The sequence below is a fragment of the Apteryx rowi genome, unplaced genomic scaffold (genome assembly GCF_003343035.1).
Source record: "Apteryx rowi isolate R43461 unplaced genomic scaffold, aptRow1 scaffold_589, whole genome shotgun sequence".
Taxonomy (NCBI): Eukaryota; Metazoa; Chordata; class Aves; order Apterygiformes; family Apterygidae; genus Apteryx; species Apteryx rowi.
Window position 1 is genome coordinate 361,851 of NW_020450859.1, and position 18,916 is coordinate 380,766.

The following is an 18,916-nucleotide window of genomic DNA, read 5'->3' on the forward strand; positions in this document are numbered from 1 at the left end:
CTAAGGGCTATCTAATTTCTCAATAAAACTTGTCTTAGGTTAGTAATATATTACAAATAAAAAGGTGTTGAACACAAATCTTCCAGAATGTAAACAGATTTTAAAAGGTGCATAGAAATGATACCAAAAACTATAGATTTCATTAAGCATGATATTACAGCATATAATGACATGCATTATTCTAACGGCAGTATCTGAATCTACTTAAACTGACAATTTATTAGTACTGCACACTGTAGCTTGCAGCAAATGGAAAATACTCTTCTATTGATGTATTTCTTTCTTTCTTTTTTTTTTAATGCAGAAAAGAATAAAGAACTATAGCTTTGGATTCCCTTTGTGGAACAAGAACACAATAGCAATATAGTTTTCTGGTATTACATTCTACACCAGTGGCTGCAACAAAGTGTATTCAAAAATAAAAAAAGATAGGAGTTTTAATTGCTTGAACATTTACTACACATTTTGTATATGTTTTTCAACATTATTTAGAAAGACAAAATACATAATGGTAAGATAATATCACATAATGTCTTTTTCTGGACTTCTAGAGCCTGTCCCTACTTCTTGTAGGGCTTTGAGAACCCTGCTTTACAATCTTAATATAGATTAGCTGCTTGTCCCCTGCATGGGTGACAGTGTGTCTGTTCCCAAATACAAAGCAAAACACAGGTTCCCTGGGCATTCAGTTTCATTCATCTTGAATAGATGCTTCTGACACAGGAAGACCATGTTGGATGTCCTGCTGCTGAAGGATTTTGTGAGTCTGTACAAACAGCTTGTCAAAACTGACTGGTTAGCACCTCCAGTAAGTCAAGACTGTGGTCATATAAGCTAGCCTCAAAGCATTAGTCAAAATCTGAGCTGCTATATTTTGCAACAAGTGAAGTATTACAAGTGGGAATAACAGAAAATGAATCATTATTAGGATTGAGAAACAGATCAGTTCTCTCCTAGTTTACTCTTGCGTCTTCTGAAGGTTTTGTTCTGGCTTTGGTTCATTATTATTCAGCATGAATTTGCTTTCTTTTTTGGAATTGATCTAAAGACAGGAATTAGGTTACCGTTCCTATGCAGATGATACATGTGTTTGAAGATTAGTTCTGATTGTCCTTCTGAATATTTTATACAGTATTTGGAAACAGATAAGCCTTTAGACATTGATGTCTATTACATTCTAAAACAAGCGTTATCAAATTTATACTAGCTGGCAGTCACAGGTGCACATCGAACCCACTCCCTCTGAAATCCATGAGGAGTTCTTTTACTCATTCAGTAACAGTCGTAAGAGCTCAGTAGCTGTACTAGTAAATCTTTCTACTGCCATTCTCTGTTTACATTTCTGATACACAGCTATTAAGTCAGTAGGAAAAAAGTCAAATACAAACATGAGATTGATAAAATTTGACCCTTAATGTTTTTCATCAAATAGGGATTTTTTTATTGGGTTGTTGTAGAAGCAAATTTGAACAGACCAATATGTATGATCTGACTTCCATTTAGAGTTTATATGATTTTTATATTTCTAAGTCACTACCTTTATCAGATTATCTAATCAAATACATCAAACTGACATTTTCTCACAGTACCACATCTGATTTCAGACACATCATAAACACAGAAAAAAATATCATTAATACATTTTACAGGAAACAGACAAAAAAGACTCATAAGACCTTACTGTCTTCTAAGCCTGGAACCAGTTCTTGGTAAGAGAGAGAGGTCAGTAAGTTGATGGAAAGCTTTTGCCATTCCAATATCCCAATTTACTTTTCAGAAGTTATTATGAGTTTTGCTATTAACAAATAGTCAATACAAGCCAATAATGAGAAATCATGAATAAGAATTCTGTATATGAAAGTAAGTCAGATAAACTCTGAAGGGGAAAAATTTAGAAGAAACAATTAACAATGACTGTAAATATAAAGTCAATATAGCAAAAAATAATATTAGAAGATAATTTACTTTTTGTAATCCTTCATACTGAAGGTAATAGAAATAATACTTAAAAAAACAGATTTTATGTATATTGGATAAACTAGATATAAACCTCCCTCAAGAAAACTTAACACCACCCCACCACAAAAGACATGAAAACAAAAGGAAGCCATGCAATATCCTCTAACAACAAAGGTAAACAAGGGGCACCTTCAGTTTGGGAAAGCTGATTAAAGATATACTGTCTATTCATAACACGTAATCACTGTACTGTAAGAGTGTGTTCAAAAGACTCAGCTATATGTGTAAAATGACTAAGTTCAGCTTGTTAGAGTTCCACAGAAAATCTACTAAATTAAAAGATAAAGTCAACCAGATAGACACCATTTAATTGGATTTTCAAAAAGCCATTAACAAGGCTACTCACTCAGAAGAACTGAAATAGGAAAAAATGAAAAACAGTTAAGCAATTGGAAAAAGAAGATAAATTAATGAAATTAATAACAGAATATTCTTCAGTGAATTGATTAATAGGAGAGGCAAAGGTATTTTCATCACAGTTTTTATATAGAGAATATAAAACTTCATTTATATATATAGACATAGATATATGGTTATATATATAATGAATATATATATTTATTACAGAAAAGTACAAAAATTTTAGTAGACCAAATACTACACCAAAGTCTTACCAGTTGGCAGGTAGTCTAAGCTTTTCCCATTTTTTCTTCAAGAGTCAGAGAGGGAAAGAAAAGCCATTTTAAAATTTGTGTTTGTAGGGCTTTTTAATGAGTAACTTGGTTTACTGAACTTTTTTCGGTCACTAAACTTTGGAAACTTTAGCCTTTGAAAATTTCTAAAAAAATCTCCCCAATATATCCTGATATACCTACCTGTAAAACTGTGTTCATCATGAAAATAAATATCAAATAATGGTAAAAAAATTATTAAAACCTCAGTTTTTCATGTGCACATAGAAGATATATTCTCACTGCCTTATGGGTTTTTATTTTATCATCTTCATCTTTACGGAACTACTATAAAACCTTCCAAAATTTTATTTGACGCATTCCTAAATAAAACACATTCTTCAAGCAATGGTACAACACCAGAATGATTTAATCTTTGCATTTAGGACATCGTTTATAGGTTTCATCTCTTTGAGGTGTTACTTAATTCTATGTTTGCTTAACATTACACTGAGATACAACATTTCTGTCAGTACATCTGCACATGCAGATATTTTACAGATATTCTTCTCCAGTCTTGTTTAAGTTAGTTGCAAACCATAAATTAGCAGTAATGACTCTTGGGTAGCCACTGCTTTAAAGTAAATTCAAAATATGGAGGTTTTGAGGAATCTTCCAGAATCTTCACTATAAGTAGCTATTATATTAAATCACAATTACTTAGTATTCAAATTAAAAAGAAAGATTATATCTCATTAGTTAGCACACGGTTTTATATCTAAGCTACTATTTAAGCATGTAAACCTTCTTGGGAGTTCTTTTGCAGTATAGTCTAGTTCTTTGACTTCAGAAATCTGCAATGCATAACAGTAGGAATATTTGATCAGTAGTCACATCTGTGTTTAAACTCTTGAAGGCAGTRATTTTTTGTGAGTTCATTTTAAATAAAATTATCTTCTTACGCCTGAGGAGTTCAATTTCATTGCCAATAGAAGCAGTATGTTTAGCTTGCTGATGGTATTGCAGTGATGTTAGTCCTGCATTAATAAAATTTTCACCACATAGTATGCTCTGCAGTTTCAATTTGTCATTGTGACTCTAAGCAAACTTAAAATCATAAATAATCAGGAAGTACAGGCTTTTATAATTGAAAATATGAGTATATGCTTTACTCTTCACTTTTTCTCTAAGAAAAATACAACTCATCTGCACTTCAGTACTGCAGTACAGTTGATTTGATTTTGGTTTTGTTTCTAAAATAAAATGCAGGACTATATGTCCTAATGGTTATTACATGTGAACTATAGCTATGACTTTAATGTTAAAGTAGAAGAAATAGTAAAGAAAAGAAAAAAAAGGGAAAAAAATTAAAGAACAATAATATTTTACTTGTTAAGAAGACAGCACTGCCTAAGCAACTTGCCATGGCCAATAATATGAAAATCATCTCTATTAAAAAGTCAATATAGAATTATTTATTTTGTAGCCATTGCCAGCAGAAGGCAAATAACCAAATCGATATTTTCTTGGCACTTGATTGGGCTTGGAGGGAAATGGTGAAGCCTTGGCATTCTAACTGGGAAACAGAAGTCATACCTCCGTTATTGTACCTAAGATTCTTTATCAAGGATGGTAGACTCTTTACCAGAGATTTCCCTAGGTTAACCTCCTTCCGAGAACAGTGAGAAAATTAGCTGATATCAGAGCATTTGTCAGCCTCTCAGTTCCTTACTTTGCAGCTCTCTACTGCATATGTTTTAGACAACAGGGTGGATATCCAGGCTTACAGTATTCTAACTAAAACAACTGGGCTCATGAGAGAGCTTTTTCCCTTTCAGAAAATGGCAAAATGTCTTTCAGCCTCTCTTCATGCTTTTCCATAAACTATGCTCACATTACCTTGGAGGACCAATGAGTGCAAATGACAAGGATAAATAAAAATGATGTGGTATTCTCTTCTTTAAAAAAAAAAAATCAAAGTAGTGCCCATCAGTAAGTGGTGCCTGTAAACTATAAGCTGAATCATGAGATGAATGGGATGGGGTGCCTGTGGAGTCAAATCTCAATCACTGCTTGTAGAACATGAAGTAACAGAGCCCATCCCTGGATCTAATAAGTCTTCGTTAGTTTAAAGAGATTTTTCTTCTTCTCATTTCTTCTTCTCACTTGTTAAATTTAATGAGGTTACAAAGAAGTTCTTTACAAACAGCCTAACACTTATAAAACATGAAATCACTCTGCATCTATAATTCTTCTTCAGAAGAATTTCCCTAAAATTTTCAATATGATTCACTGATAATTAATTACCTGTACTTGGGAAGATGCAGTCACTCTCTACCTCCAAAAAAGTACCTTAATGAGTGCAAGTATACTTAATATGTTAAATTGACAATAGCAACGGCATATTTTATATCCACAAGAACCAGTAAAATGCCTGAGAATAACGACAGAACTGATGACTGTAAGACAATGAGAGGAATATCTATAAAGGAAACAGTGTCAAGAAGAGGATGGCTGGATTTAATATCAGTGAGAAGGAGTTTTAGAGTGATAATTTTTCTCTCCATGTTACACAACTCACAGAAAACATCCATATATTTTTCTTTCACTTTTGAATGCATATATAATACTTAGTCTCTAACATTTAATCTGTAACATTTCCTGTCCAATATCAGGACTCTGAAAGCACCTTTCTCCCATGCTCCTAGGGAAGCTGACTTTGCATTTGAGCTCAGATACTTGGCCCTTAGCCTGAGCTGCCTTGGAAGTATGCCAGCACCTAGCCATGTAGCTTGCTGGTCTGGACCGTGACCTGCTAGCTTGACATCCTGGCTTGACCTTGGACCTGCCTCATCACTATGGACTTGTTCAGTGGACTCTCAGCTGAGCCATGCTGCTGTTACTAGAACTGCTCTGCTCTTCTCAGTCGAGTACTTGTTGGCAAGGATGCTGCCCCTGTCTGCCTTGCTGCCACACGTGGCTCCCAACTTCTCTTCCCTCACAGTTGTGTAGGCTACACTTGATGCTCCTTTATGTAGGAGAATAAATATTACTAATCTGCTGGTAAGATTCTTAATAAGACTCAATTTTAAATTCATAATCTTTTTGGAAAGAACGGGAAAGGGTGCACAACACCTCAATGGTGTCACAGCTTGCTGACTTCTTTTGGGGAAAGCTGTAAAAAGAGGTGTCCTTCAAACGCCTTAAAATTTGATTTATTTTTTTGTCTATATATGAGGTGGAGAAAGCAATTAGATGAAAAGCTCTTTAGAAGTAATTATAATAGGAAAGAATACATTAAAAGTGTAAGAGGAAAAAAAATAACAGGAGTGGGTGACCAGATGAGTTCAGCATCCTCAGGAAGCAAACACAGGAAAAACACAGTAAACAGAAAGGTCTCATCAGAGACAAGTCTAGTAGGAAAAAAAATATGGAGGGGTGACAATTTTTCAAAGAAACTACTCTGAGAAAACAAACAAAAGCTGAAAAAAATGCAAAGGAAAGATAAAAGCACAGTAAAACAGCAGCTTGGCTGAACCATAAGCTTTTCATTGACCTCAGAATGCTAAAATAAATAATATAAAAAGAGTAATTCAGAGTACTAAAGATAAGCACTTAAGGAGAAAATCAAGAAAGTAAGTGGAATATAATTATCCATAAGTATGCAGTAAACACATCAGCAGAAAAAAGCACAGGGAATGTTGGTCCAGTCCTCAGCGGAAAAGGACAACTATCGATAAATGCTGCTGAGAAGACTTGAATATTTAATGCCTTCTTTCCTAAAGATTGTAACACTGTTGTATATGATGTTCTTAGAAGCACGCTAAAGGAAAATGATTTTCATAAAGACTGGTTCCAAAACAAGTGGGGCGGCTATCTGTTAGATCAGTCAGTGCTAGCAAAGAAAAGGGTGCAGGCAGAGGCAGGCATATCATGCAGATCAACATCTGGCTGTGTGCCTGGTGTCCCAGGCAGGGTTTCAGCTTCCTTTACCCTGAGATGCTTTTCAAAGACAGTGGGCTACTGGGGAGAAATGGGATTCACTTATCAAAAGGGGCAGGTATATGTTTCCAGCAGGCTGGCTAACTTAGTGAGGCAGGGTTTAAACTAGGTTTTACGGGCAATGGTGCCAAAAGCCTGAAGATGAGCAAGGGTGTAGGTGGCAAGGTCGAAGTGTGTGCAGAACAGGGCAATGAGAAAGGCTCCCACACTCCCCTCAGACTGGGACAAATAGATCATCTCAACTGCCAGTGCGCCAATGTTTGCAGTCTGGGAAACATGCAGAAAGTAGAACTCCGTGCTCACTCAAAGACTTATGATCTCACTGGAATTAGAGAAACTCAGTGGGATAGCTTATGTGTTCGGAGTACTACAATGGATGGTTACAAGGTATTCAGGAAAGACAGAAAGGGGAGAAGAGGAGGAGGGGTTGCAATCTCTGTAAAATAACAGTTTGAATGCATGAAGGTTAGCAACGGACAAGAGGACAGATCTGTACAGCATCTTTAGGTCAAAACCAGAGGGATCTCCAGCAAAGGAGATATCACAGTAAGTGTCTGCTACAGACCACCTGATCAGGAAGAGGTGGACAAAGCCTTCTTCAAGTAACTCAGAGGAGTACTGGGTCTGCAGGCCTGGTCATCATGGAGAACTTCAGCTACCCTGATACTTCCTAGGAAAGCAACACTCGGATGCGCAAGCAATCTAGGAGGTTCCTGTACTGTACTGAGGACAACTTCCTACCACAGCTGCAGAATGTGCCAGTTAGGAGTACTGCCTTTTTAGACCTACAGCTTAAAAGAAAGATTTGTTTGGAGGCATGACCCTCAATGTCAGCCTTGGCTGCAGTGACCACTGGATTGTAGAGTTTAAGATCCTAAGTGGCATGAGGAAGACAAACAGCAGAATAAAGACTCTGGACTTTTGATGAACAGATTTAAACTTGCTTAAGGAACTGTTAGGAAGGATCCGATGGGAGTCTGCCTTGGAGAGCAAAGGAACTGATGAACCACTCTCTATCATCTTTGAAAGTTCATGGAGATCTGGGTAAATCCCAGATGACTGGAAAAGAGCATATATTACACCTACCTGCAAAAAGGCAAAAAGATAGATCAGGGAGACTAGAGACCTCACTTCAGTCCTGGGAAAATTATGGAAGAGCTCCTAGTGGAAGCCATTTCCAGCACACGAAAGACAAGAAGGTGACTAGGGAAAGCCTACCTAAATTCCCCAAGGGTAAATCATGCTTGACCAAACTGGAACAATTTGTTCAATGGATGAAGAGACAGCTGTTGACATCATCTACCATGATGGGAGGTGTCTGACAAAGTCTCCCACAGCTTCCTTGTTGACAAGCTCACAAGGCATGTTTGGGACAGACAGACCACAAGATGTCTGGAAAACTGGCTTAACTGTGGAGTTCAAAGAATGATGGTTAAAGGCTCTAGGTCAAACTGGAAGACAGTTATGAGTGGAGTTCCTCTGTTCAATATCTTCATAAATGATTTGCATGACAGGACTGAATGCACACCCACCAACTTTGCAGATGAAACCAAAGTGGGAGGAGTCATAGATACACTGGAAGGAACAGCTCCTGTACAGAGAGACCCTGATGGGCTTGAAGACTTGGCTAACAAGAATTACATGACTTCCAACAAGAATTAATGTAAAGTCCTGCACCTCTGACAAAATCCCCAGCAGCATTGCAGGCTGGGGATGGAGTGGCTGGGGAGCAGCTTTGCTGAAAACAATCTGGTGGTCTTAGTGGACAGCAAGCTGAACAAGAGTTCAGACAATGTGTCCTCACAGCAAAATGGATAAACTGTGTCCTGGACTGCATTAGTAAGGGTATAGCCAGTAGATCAAGGGGTGTGATTATTCCACTCTACTGGGTACTAGTTAGACCACACCTGGAATACTGTGTCCATTTGTGTTTCTACCAGTTCAAGAGAGACACTGAAAAATGGGAAGGAGCTATTTAACATCGGAATAGGTTGCCCAGAGAAGTGGTAGAATCTCCCTCACTGGAAGTAGTCAAGATTTGTTTTGACAGGGCCATGGATTACCTAATCTAAAGTAATCTAAAGGCAACAGAAGATCAGATGGTCTCCTGACGTCCTTTTCAACCTAGACTTCTCTGATTCTGTGATCAGTGTGTCACTGTCAAAAGGAAAGAATTATTGAGTGAGGTTTTACAGAGGTTTGTCTTGGGTCAGGTTTCATTCAATATTTTTATTAACACCTTGGGTGACAAAATAGATGTAGATGTATTAAATCTGCAATTCAGTAGAGACAAGTACAGGATAATACACAAAAGCAGGAATAATCAGTTCACAAATACAGAATAAGAAGCAAGTCATTAAACAGCAAGTCTTCAGGGTTACAATGGCTCAGACGCATAACCTGAGTCAAAAATATCTTACTATTATGAAAAGGCAATCAAACCGGAAGTTATGAACAGTCTGATAGACAGAAAAATGCATGAAAATGTGTGAAATAATGCCTTTTCTCAACTAAGCACTGGAAAGCCCCTTCTAAAATGCTGAGTCCATTTTTAGAAACTGTATTTTAAGTAAGATATGGGGATAGCAGTTGGGAAAATGATGAAAATGTTGGCAGTCTATAAATACGATCCATGAGGAAGGACTGACTGAACTGCTGCTGTTTAGTTTAAAGGACAGAAGATATTCTTGAAGTATACAAAAAAGCAACTGAAAAGAGAAAATGTTCTTTATATAGAAACATCTACTGAAATAAGGTGTTTAACTACAGCAACAAAGGTTCATATTTGAATTAAAAAAATTCTACTTGCAAGGCCAATGAAAGACTGGAGTGCTTCAGCACCTTCCTTGGAAATAAAGAACAACTTAGACCTTTTGGGAATAAATACAGCTGAGATAAGGATTCTGGGATTCTGACTTTTTAGGACAATTTTCAGCCCTGTTTATCTATGATGTGTATACATGGGTGTGTGTATATACATGCATACACTGTTACTCAGCATCACATTCAACAGGTCCAGATGCATCTGGGCATTTCCGAGATGAATTGTGACAAAGGTGGGTTCTTCAAAAATATAGCAAAGGTAAGTGAAGGTACTTATAATGGCAAGATCTAAAATTCATCACGTTCATTTGGATTGCATATTCATGTTAATCAAAGTGATGTTTAGAATCTTTGTCTATCAAAATGAAAGATGCTATCTAATGAGTCTATAAATTCATTATTAGAAAAGGCACTGTAAATAGTGAAATGAACTAATCAAAAACAGCAAAATCAAAGTGTGTTCTAAAATTGTCAGAATACTATTGAAATACATATCATTTGTCTCTTTTTGTGCTATTAATCCAAACTTACTTTGTTACCTTCCCATTAATTAGACAATTATGATTTAAACCAAAAAAGGTATCTCTCCTTTAGTTTTCTTAGATGCACATAATTATTTCAAAAGCACATTTTCATTCTACAGATTAGATGAGCTTTTCTATAGTACTGTACTTGTAGAACTTGTTGCCAACTTGCCAGCAGACTTATAAAGGGCAGCATTCATAAATGTTTCACAGAGGCTGAGAAACAAGCAAGCAGAAAACAGGAGTGGCAGGCATGAAAATAAAAAGGCTAATCAACCGACTGTGAATAGATCTATATCTGTTTCGTTTCCTGAAACGTAAATGAGAGGAAGACATTTATCAACTGGCAAATACTTTCATAAAGTAGGTAATTGTCTCTGCTAAGCAAGTTGACTTTGTAAAAATGGCATTGCCTTGCAGGGGACCACTGAATCCCATGGCAGATAAATAAGCAGGGTCTCAATCCTGAAGTGTTTAAACTTTACCTCTTGAAGGAAGTTACAGAAAAGTCAATGTAACCAGTCATGTTTATACAACCACATTAAGCATTTCTTGGGATAGGAAATAACTAACTGTTGCAGAGTTTTTTTTCTTTCAAAAAACAGGCTTCCGCTGTTACTCAATGTGAAGTGAATGTTTATCCAAAGGTTCTCGTGGCATCTTTTGAACACTTTCTTTTTTTTTTTTCCCAGGGAGGACGGGAGGAGGTTGTCTGTTCTGTTGCCTTGTAACAACAATGTGCTACAACATGCTAGTATCTCACAGTTCCTAACTATTGAATTTATTCTTAACTAACAATGATTAAGAAAATCCAGAGCTACCTGGCAGAATTCTCTAAAAAGAGAAATGATACCATACATTAAAAAAAAAAAAAAAAGAGAAAGGAAGATTGTCAATAGGCTACAAGGCAATCTGACTGTAATTCAGTTTATTCAGGATGTCTAATATAACTTTGCAATTTCTCATAGTCTCTTCTAGAAGTCAAAAGGTTCAGAAATCAGTCAGGCCTCCAAAATAGCATTTTCCTGGAACTGGTTTTAAGGCCTAAAAGATATCCATAATCTACAACATTTGCTTATATTTTATAAGTGATGTATCAATTTTACTTCTCAGAGTCCTATTTTGTTTCTCCTGCAGAAATGCTTCAGATCCATTCCAATTTTCACCTTCATGAATATGATCCTACGCCAGTTCCAGCTGGTATTATATGATAACTCCTAAAGAGACTTAATCTTTCATTTTTGGCAGGCATTTATAGTCAGCCACTCACATGCCCTCTGAGAACAAGTCATGAGGATTTATGTTGTCAAATCAAATGCATCTAGTGGAATGGGAAACTTCCCACTTAGAACTCTGCACAATTACAGTACATTAATATAACTAATTCTTGATATTCACATGCCACTTTTGAAAAATGTATTTTTACTGTGGGCTTTTTGATATGTGCACAATAAAATTTACGTAAGTGAATGAAAACAATTGCAGGCTGTATTGTTCAAGGAGGAAACAAAACAAGAGAAAGAGCAGACTTTAAGTGACATTTTAAAGAATAATACAAGTATCTAATATGACTTGTGCCCTGGCAATCTACAAAGATGCCTCAGTTCAGAAGATAGTATTGATTTCTTGCATAAAGTAACATTTATGCATGATTGCCTGACTTGTTTGCCCAAATGCTTTGTACACAAATGTGCAAGCTCAATAAGCAGATGTACGCATATTTTTGCAGATGCTTTCTTCATGCTCCTTATGTGATGCTTATGCTACTTAGGCAAAAATCCCTCAAAATGTTTATTGTATGCTCTGTGCATGAGATTTACAGAAGACATAATCACTAGTCTAGAAAAAGAATTTATATTCCATCTTTAGTACATTTAAGAGTCTAATTAAAACTTCTTGTTAATCAAAAGAACAAAATTATAGTCCACTAAAGGTACTTAAATCAGTAATTTTAATGTAACTAATGACACTCTAAAGCATTTCATACTTGACAAATTGTAATATCTATACCAGCTGTCTGTTTTTTCACCATATGGCACTGTATTAAGTCCTAATAACTTTCTTAATATTGGTCTTCTGCTTTTCGAGGAGGAATTAACTTCTTCTGTGAAGTATGTAAGCTTAAGGAAGTGAATGATTGTCTTTTCAGTTATGAATTACATATTCTACCCAAGAAAAATAGCATCTTTTTAGATATTTAGCTAATATGGATTCTGCCATTTCAAATATTAGATACAAGATTATCAGAATGGCTAAATTCCGCTGCAATTATTATTTTCTCCTTCTTTTTAATTCAGTATTAAAGCTTACTTTATCATATTCAAATCTTTACAAATTTAATTTGTAAATCACTGTAAAATGTACTTCTAAGTATAGTTGCATTAGGAAAAATTTTCAAAGTTGGATTCAAAACTATGGTTACCTTTTTATACTAAAGTACTTTGATACTTGCTGCTATTCAGAATTCAAAACTTACACAAATCTGAAAAGCAATGTAATTACCAACATCTATACTTAAAGGCCATCACCCCAAAAAACAACTGAGCTGTATTTCTGAACTTGTAAGTAGCTATGCACACATTTCAGTCTTATCAAATTACTGCTGATGACACTTTACTGACTGTTAGGAGAGATTTTTTAGAAAGTGGCAGTATGTAACTGTATTGATACAGTATGCTTTCCTTTTTACGGGTTCTCTTTTCAATTGCAGTTTATTAAATTGTACTATTGAATACATTAGATGAGAAGATGGCAACCTTCATGATGCAATTAAAATTCATCTTCCCATTTACCCGGGATATGAAAGTCTAGAATATCTAGAATGTCATTTCATCATGTTTACTGTGCAAAAACTACATAAATCCGGTCATGCAGCTTCATTTATGTGCAATCAAAATTATGATTTTACCTTCAGGAATCAGTTTTGAACTCCAGGTGTTCACTCATTTATAAAACACAGAAAATAGGAACAGAAGAAACTTTGAGAAGTCATTTAGTCCATTCTCCCAACCCAAGCTGGGATTAAATATACTTAGTCTCCTGGATACACGTATATCTCACATGTTCTTCAAAACTTCTACTCCTGTACCTGAATATTCTTTACTCCAGAAAGTTTTGCCAGTGTCCAACCATAAACCTCCCTTTGCTCAGCTGTAACCCATTACATTTTGTGCCTTCTTCTTCTTCTTCCTCTATATTAAAGCAGGCCAGTGCTTTCCTATCTATTTTCAGCTGTATTTTAGAGACTTCTGATCATTTTTAATGCTTTCTTCTGTCCTGTTTTCATTGGTCCACACCTTTCTTGAAATTTTGTTTCCATAGTTGAGAAAACCAGGGGTGCTCCCATTGCGTAGCATTAGGCATCTAAGGTGAAAGGCTGGGTCCTTGATTTAATCGGTGTTATGTGACAACCTCCTACATACAGACAGTGATCCATAGACAAGGCTAACAGATGCTGTGACACTGCTTAAGGAACACTTTCATAAAACTATAAGACACCCAGCTGATCACATAGGAACCACTAGGAGATTAGCTTCCTAAGACAGGTATCTAATTTAGGCAGTGTGAATACCCTGCAAAACACTAGTAAAACCCTTACTAATTTTACCATAAATAAAGGATTCACTTATGTGTGCTATATGATGCTCATGTATATGTACACGTGTGTATCTCTCTCCCTAGCAATTTCTAGTAATTATACGTACATATAGTAAACACTAACAGTATATAAAATATTAATAAATACTATATGTGTATTTATTCTTATACAACTACAATATTTATTTGTTGAAGCCATATGATATTATGATCCATATTCTGCTGCAATCCATCATAAACCTGTTTTTGCAGACATAAGGCCTATTTTGTCTTTCTGCATCTCAGACTTGGGTAGCTGATTCTTCCAACCTGCATCTAGTACTTCATTCTAGCCCATAATGAGCCATGTATAATTTTTTTCTAACCATTTATGTAGTTTTTCTTCATAATTCTAATCCTGGCATCCAAACTGATTCCAAATTCCCTCCCAAATTGTTATTATTTGCATATTTAATAAATGTACCCTTTTGTCCAACAACCATGTCTTAATGAAAACAGTCAGTAGCAGCAGACCCTTGAAGAATTCCATCAGATATAGCTCACATTTTAAGCAAAAGTGGATTATTATCATCACAGTAAAGTTTCCAGTCAGCTGTGCATTCACAGTAGCTTAATCAAACCCACTGAAGATCATAAGCAGCCTGAAGACATCTGTGGAACTACAAACCATTACAAAGTTTTAAAAAAATTTGAGGGCTAGCAGTATAAGTAACCCAAGAAGTTTCAGATCCTGAGCTAGAATGTATTTCTGTAGCTATGCTATGCTAACAGAATACAACAGAGTGCAGAAAGCGCTACTCAAGTCACAATATGACACATTTCACTTGTTTGACAATGTCATTGTCCATTACAATGAATATTACTTTACTTCATTGCTAAATGCCTATAACTAGATTGATTATTTATTCCAACATTTTTCTGTGAATTAGAGTTAATAGCTTATACACCTTGGGTCTACTTTTTTTCCTCTTTTAAATAGGGGCATTGAGTGTCGGTTTTCTGTTTTCTAGAACCACACAGTCTTTATGAACTCTCAAAGGCAACCACACAGTGATCCCACCACTGGATCCACTAGGATCTCTAAGCATTCTAGAAGGAATTTCATCATACTCAGTCAGTTTGAAGTAATCTAAGTAATTTCAAACTTTTACTCATTCTAGCCCAAATATTTACCATGGTATGAAGTGCTAGGCCTCTGATCACAGCCAATTTTGTTTAGAGAAGACTGCAAAAATGAAATTAAGCCATTTGGAGTTCTCTACTGTTTGTGCTTCCTCTCTCCTGAACAATGGGGTCAAAATCTCAGCTTGGTTTTCTTCTTAATACTAGTGTATTTAAAAAATGGCTTTCTTTTCACTCTTTAGGTTCCTGACTAATCACATTAAATATCACATATTGACATTTTGTGTTTATACATGTTCATGCTGTTATTATAAATATTTTAATGATTTGACACAGTTTGCACTTTGTAAAACATCGGTTCTGAATTTGCAGTCATTGAAGAATTCACAATTTACTAAAGTTACCCTCTGTCCTCAGAGCAATAATTCATTCCTGTGTTCATTTAAAGAATGGCAAAATCTATTTTTTCCCCATTAGATTGCAAAGGATCTTAACTCTATTTAATCTGAATATATTGAAATCATTTTTTCTGAAAGTTACCTTGTGCTTCAAAGGATCATAAATTCTATTGTTTTGTGATCTCTAAATTTGTAAGTCTTCTAAACTCATTGCTTAGACTACTTATCTTTATCAGTGCAGCTTAAGACTTAGTTGGGATCTCCATGTCTTGTTGTACGACCATCTCAGTAGTACTTGAGCATCTCCTGTTAATACCATGTCCCATTTAGACTGTTCTGATATTTCATTAGCCATGTAATTTCCCAGTTTTTATGGGTTTCTACCATACACCACCTGACTATCATACTCAAGCATTCTGTCTTTTTCATTGCTGAGAAACACTGCACAGTCCTCTTTGGGTCTTACTGTAAGTATCTATAGCCCTGATTTACACGGTAAACATCCGCCTGTATCCCACACCCAAGTGTTCTCTGTGAAAACCCTGTACTCTTCAATATCACCAGGATGTTGTAAATGATGCTACGAAGTCGCTCTTATGTCAACTTACACATTTTTTCGGAGTATATACTAATATTTTCCTTCCTTTAAGGTATTCATCATACTTCTTGCTAAAGTATTCAGACCTCATATATATTCAGCAGAATGACCCATTACTTTGCCCTTGCATTCTCTTATATTTTTCCATATATCTTGGCCTTTATCCATTTGCTCAGGGTTGAAAACAGGCACAGAGTTAGTTCCCCAGTCCTCATCAATCCTAGGTACGAGTCTTTTTCATTTGCTTAACAAATATGTAATGAAGACAGTACTGACTGTATATTGGATCACCGCACTTCTGAAATCTGTCCTTTATCAAATGGTAATCAAATGGGGAGTCTTAATATTTACCATGAGATAGATTTTCATCATGTTTGCATGTAAATTCCCAATTAAATTAAAACATACTGAAATAGAGAAAAATCATATTAAAGAAACCAGTTTATGGTAGTACCACTCTTATTAAGAAAGTGAGGATATAAAGGTTAAAACTTCATGTATTTACAAAACATTAATTTAATAGAATTAGCTATCAAACAGTAGATAGATATAAAACAAACAAATCACTAAAAGTATAAGAATTCTTCTTTACCTTTACACACAGGTCTATGATCACTCCATGCAGCAAAAACTTCAGCTATCCTCTGACAGGTGATACTTTTTGAACCTTGTAGCACATAATCTTCATCACAGGAAAACTGTACTGTTGCTCCCAAGCTAAAATCAAGCAATGAAATGAAAAAAGAAAAAAAAAAAAGCATTTTTTTACAAATAGCTATCCATCAATTTTTCCATCCTTTTAGGTATCACACTTTTGACAAACAATATGAAGTTGTATCCCAGTAAATACAATCTTTTGTTTCTAGTAGGAAAAGGCCACAGGCTATGTATTGAGCTGACAGTGCAGGGTCTCAGGACCTATGTGGGCTTGCCTTGGCCAGAGCTGGTTTAACTTGTTTTAACAGCTGTCTGGTGGTAAAGTGCCTATTTTCTGACCAGTCTGAGTCTAACCTCTGACTACCACATACGGTAAAAGTCTGACAAACCTGGGTAGTAACTGCATTACAAACAACAGGATGCTTAATTATGTTAATTGAGGCTAGGAACCAATGAGAAAGAGATTGTGATAAGAAAATCACATACAAGAAGAGCCACAGGTGGCCCAGCAGACTGAAGAAGAAATTCTATCATGAATGTTATACTGCTCCTAGTGAAGAGCTCAGGATACAAACAACTTGCTGTAGAAGTCCCTCATCGCTTTTTCTTCTTGAGGAAGACTGGTGCCCTTGACCATAGGACCCAGAGGGACATTGGAAGGGGGAGCACAACACCAGAAAAAAGGGGTAGATATTAACAATGTTTCTTGTAAAACAATTTTGGGGGTATTATTAATGAGGATTTTCTGTACTAATTTGGACTAGGAATGTTATTATTACTGTAACTGGACTAGCATTAACTGTTTGGATTAGAACATTAAGATTTTAATTAGGCTACCAGTAAATTCTTGGCTCCATATATTTGATGAATTTCCTCTTGCCAATAACAGGATTTTGAGTGTAACAATATTAGACAAGGGAAGATCCACAGTGAGTATGAACATTTGCTTCTTTACCAGGCATATGTTTCTCAAATTAATGGAGAAAAATAAAAGAATTCTAAAAACATCTTTCTAGGTATTTGGCTGTGATTATTTATGAAGTGATAAGGCTGGCTTCAAAAGATTGTGTACTTTTCCATATGGAGCTGACATTTGGTGTTGCAAATTTGGCACAGACAAAACAGGAAAAAAGCCCAGAAAAGCTTATTTTGTTTGTTTTTTTGAGGGGAGGGTTGTTTACTGTTTGTTATTATGGAAATAATTTTTCTGGTCCCTAAGTATCATTATTGCTTTAAGTCTTGATTACAGTTGAAAATAGTCAATATATCTGGCATCTCTCTGAGATCAGTATCTTACAATCCATAATCTCTCTTTTTTTTTTTTAAAGGCTTGTCCATCAAAGTTGTAAAGAAAGTTTAAAAACTATGACTATGCACAACCTATAATATCACTGAGAGAGCACTTTTTTGCTTTATGAGGTGCTAAATGATCATTACTATGTATTTGAACTAAAGAGTAGTGTTGTTTTTTTTTATCCAATTTATCATGTATGACTGATGAAGACTCATATCTGTAGATTTTAGTATATTATCTCATGCTTGTGCCAAAAATGAATGGCACTTGGAAAATACCACTCTTTTCTCCTCTAGTCAAGGAGACAGTATTCTGGAAACTCTGAGAAGAGTCAAATAAAATAAAAAGTAATATTTTGAAAACTGGCTGTATAGCAATACTGCATTTTGCAGTGAAAGATATTTTGTAAGTGGAATTTGGAGGACCTTCATCACTTTTATTGCCCTTATAGTGGGTTTGATATTAAAATTATGAGATGAAATTTGACAGAAACATTATTTACCAAATTTCATGCTAACTGTGTAAGAAAAATGGCACTTATACAAGCAAAACTGACATTGTACTATAAGAAATATAACAGCACACAATATTCTGAGAAGTCTTACGATAGGAAAACGTCATAAAAGTGGAAGAGCAAAAATTCCTTTTAACACTTTTCCTTTGTTATTCTTATTTTTAGATGGCCTAATATTAACTAATATTTCCTTTGTATGTAATATCTGACAAACACATTACATAATGGTTATTAATTATGTAGTCAATGCCTAGTCTAAGCACAGCTAATCCTACAGTTGTTTTTCAGTGTATTGCAACAGGGCACAAAGACCCTAAACATAGCTGTACTGGTGTTCTGTGAAAACAAAACAAAAAGCAATCCTTTTCTACAGAAGGTAGGAAGAGCTGATATAAAAGCAAAACACCATGGTACAGTAAACTATTTTTATAATATTTGTCACTGTATTTTTATTATCATTTCCCCTGACTTTAGTGAATACATATATAAACATATATATATGTATATAAGGCTCTTTAACATCAATTTAGAAATCTGAATACCTCAAAACTATATAACATCTGATCCTCTGTATTAATTCTGCTATACCTGAACAGAAAAAGCTTGATTATTTAGATTATAATCTCTGCAGAAAAGTATTATGTTTTTATATTGCTATGGTAACTTGAAAAATCTTTCCTCCTAACTTGGTCATCTGGAAATTAGCATACTATATATATCAAATAGTAGTATGGCATTTTATTTTAAATCACATATA

At 35.3% G+C, this 18,916-nt stretch overlaps 1 protein-coding gene across 1 annotated transcript in view; it reads right to left on the reverse strand.

The window, feature by feature from the left end:
- The window catches only part of LOC112974075 (CUB and sushi domain-containing protein 3), a gene marked incomplete at its 3' end in the record, with an annotated part of 516,764 nt that overhangs the window by 361,211 nt on the left and 136,637 nt on the right, over positions 1-18,916 (reverse strand). Inside the window, exon 8 of the mRNA XM_026082659.1 lies at positions 16,287-16,411. Within this exon, the coding sequence (XP_025938444.1) occupies positions 16,287-16,411 (125 nt within the window). The remainder of the gene's footprint in view (positions 1-16,286; positions 16,412-18,916) is intronic.